Below are 7,913 nucleotides of genomic sequence, written 5' to 3'. Positions count from 1 at the left end.
TCGCTTGTCACCCTCTCTGTGAAGGAGCTCTCATCATTGCCATTGTAGCGATGGGATCTCAGGCTCAAAAAGATGAATGGCTAGACCTGTGAACCAAATACAGATTACTCAGTCCTCTCCAAAAGACCATTTCTCCCTCCTTTTCTGCATTTTAATGATATTAGCAACCTCTGAGCACCAAGAGTCTCATAAACTTTCCAGATTATGGTAATAATAACATTGTACAGTACACTGCACTGGGAATAAAGTTATTTTATCCACTCCAATTTCCTTTTGTTTTCATGTCTAAATATATAAAGTGAAAGCATAGTAGGAAAGCTCAGTGCAGAGGCCAAATGCATTGCAAGCCAGCCCTTTCCCGAGGAAGGGCCTAATGCTGCAGGTTCAGAGCCTGAATTTTTCCTTTGTAAAGCTTCTGGCACTCAATATTTGGCTGGCCCAGTTTCTCTGGAGGACTTTGTATTGGGAGCCTTCCCTAAGTTGATCTGTCACCTGGAAGTGAAAGGGAAGTGATGATGCATCTGTCCCTCAAAATGTTGGGAAAAAGGGTAGGGAGCAACCTGTCCCCTCTTCCCCTGCAGAGGTCATCAGAGGTCTTCCTTGGACCTCTGCTTTGGGGTTTGCCAGCCTGAGGAGAGGGATTCTGCTCCAGCAGGACTTAGCAGGGCAGGTTCTATCTGTGCAAGGGTTGTTCTTCGTGTAGCACTGCTGAGAATGGCTGAGATTACTGCTCCATCTCCAGCACCCAGCCTCATGCTTTGGCCTTTCTTTTCCCTCCTATGGGCCTTCTGTGAAACTGTTTACTCTGACGGGCATGGTCCTGCCATCCTGTTGTGCTGGCAATACACAAACTGTCTGCATGCTGAAACACTCCAGGAGACCTGGGATGATGTCAAACAATAATGTATTCTTTCTGTTCAAGCACATTAAAAGTGCAATTAATCTTCACAATGTCTCTGCCCATATGTAATACGGCATGAGGTGCCTTTCCCAGCCTCTGTGTGCTGTGGCAGGCTGAGCCTGGAACCGAGACCTTCCTGAGTCTCACCTTGTGATTTAAGGTGATCCCGTAATAGCTGGGTTGGTTCGTTGCTCAGCCTCCACCACCTCACTAATGTTAAATTGTAACAAAAAGCAGAATTTCTCAGACTCCTGTGCCATCTACGCGCATGCTTTTCTCTCCAAGACAACCCCACGCTTTCTGAGCTCCCTTTTGAGAGATCTGTGTTCATACGGGGTTTAAGACATGGAAAAATGGTTGTTCTGCTGGGGACCTGGTGCTGTGATTGCAAGAGAGATGTTAGAGCTTAAACAGTGGGGATTCACTTGAAGGGATGTCCCTTTCCAATGAATATAGCTGAAAGGTGTTAGTGATGGTAACAGAAGCAAGTTAAGACACCTATGAACAAAGCTGGATGTGCACATCCTTGCTTATAAGCTTCATTACAGGCTGGTAGACCCAGGGAGAGTATGGGAGAAGAGGACAAAATTACGACGCAGGGCTTATCCCTAGGGTTGTCATTTGCTGCAGACTAGTGCCATATAATGCTTTGTAGTGCCAAATAAGGATTAGTTTAAATAATATTTCTATCAAACTCAGAGACACCAACAAATTACCACAAGGTATTTTGGCACCAGAATAGTTGCACAAAAACCCTCTAATCCTGTACCACTGTACCTAATGATTTTGCTGTGGAAATTCCCCATGTAGAAATGCCTTTAGGCGGGTGGCAGAAAAGGGTTACAGGACAGGTTAAATTGTGGAAGTGGGATGGCCAAAAGGAAAAGAGCATAAGTTGAAAGACTTACATTGCATTACCATGTGGGGTACAGCAGAGCAACTTAAGGAAACATCTAACTGGGAGCTAGAGTTGCAGATAAATATTCTGATTCTCCATGGGGTGGTTGGAAATTAGTTTTTGCAGCAAGGTCGTGTTTGCAAAGGGAGAATAGAGCCGCCAGCTGGCAAATGCAGCCCCGAGACTGTGAAGAGAGGTTACAAGAGCTTTGCTGCTGCAGGGTGCCAGGACCCCACTGAAATGCAGGCAGCACTGGTCGGGGATGGGGAGGAATATGGTACAGGATGGGAAGGGACAGGGTCTCTCTTTTAATCATAGAGCAGGGATTTAGGGTCTCTCTTTTAATCATAGAGCAGGGATTTTTCGCATCACAGCCTGGGTCTCGGCAGTGTGAGCGATGCTCTGCAGCACATGTGGGGTTAAAGGTGTGATGGCAGGTCTGCAGAGGCCTGATCCAAGGGCTGAAACAGCACAAGAGACTGTCCTTTGGATTAAGGTGTATTGGCAAGGATTATATAGGCTTTTGAATTACTCCTCTGCCACTGTTCGCTTGACAAGCGTTCATGATGCCTTTTCCCATTAAGTCACTATTTTACTTAATGCATTTACATATCTGTATGTATATCCATACGTGTATGTGTATAAAACCATACAGATGTATGTAAGCTCATATATAGGTTTCTGCTTTCTCCTGGGTTCAGCAAGACTCTTCTGCCATCCAGGCAGGGGAAGGTCACTCATCTGCTCAGTCATATCAGTGAAGCTTTGACAGTCGGTTTCAGCATTCCATGACGTTTGAGTGATGCCAGGCACATTCCTGGGAGCCCTGCAGAGGGGGAAGACGGGAGAGGCTGAGGGATTCGTCCATGTTTGTGCCATCATATTATTCAAATACACATGTTGCTTCTGTTAGTCAACAGTTTGGACAGTAATAATGATTTTAACAAAGTGCCACCACGCTGGAAAGACAGAAGAGATGCAAAAAGAGGGAGTAGCTTGCTGCATGTGCAGTGCTGCTGCTTGGGTGCTGTGTGGCCATGGCAGGCTGTGGAGCCCCAGCAACAAGAGCAGCTTGCTGCCCAGTAGCCCCGTGTCCACTCTTGTGTCACTGCTGCTTGGTCAGTGCGTTGTGGTGACACCAGTTTGTACAGCCTGACCTCAAAGGCAGGTCTCCTCCACTGCCCGAGCCCAGCCTGCCCTAGGTCTGTGCTGCTGGTGGATTAAACGAGCACAAATCTGAGCACTTCCCTTGCCCGGGTGATGGGATTTAAAGCATTTTGGTCATGCCAAAAGAATGGAGGGGGGGGGGGGGAAAGGGAAAAAAAAAAAAAAAAGGTAGTCTTTGAAGTTCAACTAACCTTGAAGAAAAAGTGAGTGCTCAGTTCAGCTTTAACAGGTTGTGCAAAATCTGTGCTTGTTTCAGAAGGCTCGCTAAGGCTCATTGCTTTAAGCCCTTTGATCATCTCCTTGGTCGTTTGTTCGTTTGCATTGTATTTCACTAATGGGAGCTAGAGCTGTGACTTCAGAGTCACCTGGAAGCGTTGTAGCAAGACGGGGAAGTATTCCAGAGGGACTCTCACTGAGGCACCGATTCTTAGACACATTTGTGGGTTTCTCTGTTCCTTGAAGTGCAACTGGAGTTTTCCCCTCGACCAAGCACAGGTGTCCCGTTGGACTGCGCAGTCACCTTCAATACATCTCAGCCACTTCGGTGATCATACAAGTGCGGAGTAGGGACCCGAGGGCTGTTTGCACAGGACTCTGGCGCTGAGGCTTTTTTCTTTAAAAAACCCTGTTCTCCTAGAGCTTGTCTCTCCCTGCTGTTGGTCAGGGCTACAGTGGGACATAGTTGCCGTTTGGGGGACATGAAGTTTTTAAACTTTGTTCTGGGAACTTTCTTTCCATGTGTTTTTCCACAGCACTGGTCTTCACTTGTTTTCCTGGCCAGACTGGCCAGTAACTGGGCTCTGCGTGGAGCCTTAACTGGAGAGATCCCTAGAGGTTATGGGGTTCCCCTGATGCCGCAGAGGCTGTTCCCTCTGACTCAAGGCTGAGATAGGTTGCTGTGTAATTTGGGAAAGACTTGTTTCTCCTGCAGCATGTGCTATGCCTGTTCTAGGGACATGTGCTAAAAGCTGTACAGAGCTTCAAGGCCCTTTCTGACTCTGCTCAGTAGTTATCCCAGTCCCCTGCAAGGTAAATCATAATAATCAGGCCTGGGTTAGATAGGCGTAGAGCAGTTGTGATTTGACCAGATCCCTGCTTTAACCACTTGCACGTACTCGTCTCTGGGAGAGATGAGAGCAGGGAATTCTAGGTTCTCAGCCCGTGCAGTAGGGTCCCTCCAAAAAGCTCCATATTCTGCTTTTCAGTACCTAGGGCTGCTCATCCCAACAGGACCAAGGGTTTTAAAATAGCAGTTGACACCAGCTGCCCAGGAGAGGGGAAAACTGCTCAATTTTATATCTCCCAAGACCTTTGTGTCTCATACCCAGCACTGTCCGGCTCTTCACCTCTGTGGCCTAGGAGGTGGCTCTTCCACCCTGCCGTGGGAGCAGCCACCCAGGGCAGTGGGCATAAAGGGCTGGGATGCTGCTTGTTTCCCTCTTTACCTCTTCTTTCCTCTCCGCAGCTCCTGCTCAGGCCCAAATCATCCATGCTGGGCAGGCGTGCGTGGTGAAGGAAGACAACATCAGTGAACGCGTTTACACAATTCGGGAAGGGGACACGCTGGTCCTGCAGTGTCTGGTCACAGGACACCCCCGGCCACAGGTAAGCTTTCAGTCTTGTCTGTCACCCGTGCTCCCCATGGCACTTCTTTGTAGTCTCCATGTAAAGGAGAATTGTGGGCAGCGGGGTGCCCAGCTTTCTCTTACATGTTGGAGTCAGGTAGGGATGCCCCACAGCAGAAGCACTAGCTTGTTAAGCTATGAAGCATCTAGCCTTTCTTTCATGGAAAACAGTCCACAAAGCTTTGCAGGAGCCTACACAGACTCTAGTGGTCTTCAGTATGTGAAGTCCCCCAAAAGACTGAAAGCCCAAACTGAATCCATTATATAAACCACCCTCAAAACTTTAACCCTCTTACTACAAAGTAGGAACAGCCTGAACAGGCTAGAGGAGGCTTCCCGCATGGCCATAGGAGTTGGTCCTTCATGGTCCATCAGTGTCTCAGCTTCTCTGGATGTACAGACAAGGGGAACCTGCTTGGGGGAGTTTGGGAAGTTATTTGTAGTGCACTTCACTGAGCCCCGCACAGAGCCCACTGGTCATCGCTTTATGGCCACTGACCAGAAGCAGATTCAGACTTGCAGCGCTGGATATATCCATGCTGTGGTCAAAGTCACAGTTGAGTGGAGAGATATGGAGCTGAGCTTGGCTAACTGCTGCAGTCCTTCCCCAGGGTCCCTAGAGGGTTGCATAGCCTCAAGGCCCATGCAGCCACCTCCCCACCCTTCAGATATTCAAGCAGGCTGGTTCAATGTTAGTGTAGATGTGTCTATAGAGATACTGGACCAGAGCATGGGTCTGCCCACTCTGGGACAGAGCGTGGTAGGAGTGGCAGCTGGTGTGTACTATGAGGCTGGATGTGCCAGAATACGCTCAAGGGAGCGAAGTACGATATGTGTGCCTTCTTGTCCCCCTTCCCCAATCCTGCCAAAGGTATTTGTGCTGAGAAGCCATACATCTGCATACACCAATCAATGCCTCTGTGGACTTGCTTGTGAAGAGCTACTTGGATAAGAGGCAATGACAAAGGAGAGGGAGAGAGACGAGGCCAGCAGGATTTGAAATGGTTTATCCATCAAAGCATATCCTGGAAATGATAAAAAGGAAATTATCTGAGCTGGGCCAGCAAAAATGACCAGCCGAGGCTTGTGACAGTGATGAACAGATGATAGCTGTGTACATCAGAAACGAGGAAGATGGTAGGGTTGGCCCTGCCTAAGGATGTTGCATGTGTGGGAGGGTGCTGGCAGGTTGTGGGGATTTGAGCCTGAGTAGCCAGAGAGATTGCTGGAGCAGAGCCTGATGCAGACAGCATGCTAGTGGGCAAGACTGTGGCTTGTCATTGCCTGGACATGCATGGGGGACACCAGAGCGTGGAACCAGGTGTGACCCGGAAGGCTGGAACCCACGCACATAAAACGTGGCATGCGTCCTATCTCTGCCCTCCCTCCTCATGGATAGATTTCTTCCCCAGCTAAGCTCTTATCCTAACCTTTGTTTAATCTTTTCTTTTCCCTTGTATCAGCCAGTCATTAAAGCATGAAAATGTGTCCAAAATACTTAAATGAGATTGAAATTGAAAAGATTAAAGAGCTGGCTGAAGTGTCCTTGCAAACAGGAGACTCTGAGAGTCTTGGGGCCGTCAGACAATTTAATAATAAGCCTACAAAGGCTAAATAAATCCATGGTCATTAGCTCCAAAAATCTGCTCAGCCTAGTGCTCTGGGAGTGGGACGTAGACACTCCTGCCCTTTTGAGAGCAATCAGGTGGTGGCAGTGAGCTTTAGGCAAAGTCTGGGGGAGGAGTCAAGGTGTCTGGTCCATCTCATCTGTGGCCAACGTTGAATGAAAGTTTATCTCCTTTCTGTTGGCTGATCTTGCTGGATCTCAGTCGCAGAGTCTAGATGGGCACCAGTGTGGGAGACCACCAGTCAGCAGCCTGTAGAAGGGAGGTTGCAGATGTAGGAAACCAATGGGCTGAGAAAAGCCATCTCTCTCTCTCATTTTCTGGATTGCAGAAAACAAGGGGGAAGCTTCTACCACCACTGCTAGGGCTGTACCTCATTCCAGACATAAGAATAACCATTCAATCTTCAGGAGTGCTGTCCTCTTGCCACCATTCACCATGAAATATCATGCTGCTCCGTTGCCCCTGCAAGCCAGGATCTTAAGACATGTAACATAAGGACAAAAAATGCAAGATAGCTTGAAATCTGAAGGGATTTTTTGTTTTCCTTTTCTGTATCTTTAAAATCAAAGTAAAAGCTTGTGTACTGCAAAAGGATGACTTATAAAAATAACATACACAGGGGTTCCCTGTGGGAAAGGGGCAAGAACCAGACAGCAACTGCATTTTCTCACTCTTACTTGGAAAAGCAAACAGCAGAAATAGGCTTGCTGTCTGGAGAAAGATGAAAGAGTTTTGACTGCAGTAAAAGTTCAGTAGCTGTGAGCTGATGTCTGCTGTAGCTTTGTGGCCTACCAGCCACATGGGGTCCCAGGGCTTAATGCTGAAAGTCCTGTGCTGTGCAGATAGTGGTATAAAACTAACCAAGTTCCTGGGTTTACAGGACCAGAGCAGGAGTGGTAAATATGCAGTGTGTGTCTGGGTGAACTGAGGGGTTATCCTGAACACTCGGATGTGGAGATTGGTGATGGATGAGAATCAGCAGCTGGTCTACTAAGACATACTGAGATCAGCAGTTGAACTTTGGTAAGGTCTGGTGGTGCTGTAGGGCCCATTTTTGAGAATGGCTATGGAGGAGGGGGAAGAGGAGCAGAAGTAGTGCTGCTATCCCCTGAGATCTCTAGTTTGTGTCACAGATTGCTCGCATTTCTCTCATTCTTCTTGTGCAGGTGAGATGGACCAAAACCGCTGGCAGCGCGTCGGACAAATTCCAAGAGACGTCAGTGCTTAACGAGACCCTTCGGATTGAGAAGATCCAAAGGCTGCAGGGGGGCCGCTATTACTGTAAAGCAGAAAATGGGGTTGGGGTCCCTGCCATCAAGTCCATTCGAGTAGATGTGCAGTGTAAGTCGTTTAGTGGCAACCCAGACCTTCCCACAGTTCTACTGCATGTCTCTGCCTCGCTGCGGGGCCGGCAGGGAGCTGCATTGCCCTAGGACCATGCGCACCTGATTCAGGAGCAAAGGGACTGGTGTGGTGTCCCCAGGGTCCCTTTCCCCTAGGAGATTAGATCCATCCACAAAAAAGATGGATCTGCCTGTCCATGTGAGTCATTCTTATCTAGGTGCCGTGATGTGTGTCACTTCCAGAGGTCCCTAGCACTTGTCTGGGATGTAGCATTGTAGATGGCTTCCGCTTTCTTTGTCTTCATTTTGAAGCTGGCGATGATTGAAGCAAACCAATGCTTCTTGAAATTG

At 48.3% G+C, this 7,913-nt stretch overlaps 1 protein-coding gene across 1 annotated transcript in view; it reads left to right on the top strand.

Moving 5' to 3' along the window:
* Window positions 1–4,388: 4,388 nt before the first annotated feature.
* Window positions 4,389–7,913, top strand: part of MDGA1 (MAM domain containing glycosylphosphatidylinositol anchor 1) — a 94,871-nt gene continuing 91,346 nt past the window's right edge. The window contains exons 1-2 of the mRNA XM_009583583.1: window positions 4,389–4,571; window positions 7,386–7,560. Coding sequence (XP_009581878.1) covers window positions 4,389–4,571; window positions 7,386–7,560 — 358 coding nt within the window. The remainder of the gene's footprint in view (window positions 4,572–7,385; window positions 7,561–7,913) is intronic.

Source organism: Fulmarus glacialis, unplaced genomic scaffold, assembly GCF_000690835.1.
Source record: "Fulmarus glacialis isolate BGI_N327 unplaced genomic scaffold, ASM69083v1 scaffold758, whole genome shotgun sequence".
Lineage (NCBI taxonomy): Eukaryota > Metazoa > Chordata > Aves > Procellariiformes > Procellariidae > Fulmarus > Fulmarus glacialis.
The sequence above is the reverse complement of the archived record's forward strand: the minus strand, read 5'-3'. Positions and strand labels throughout refer to the sequence as shown.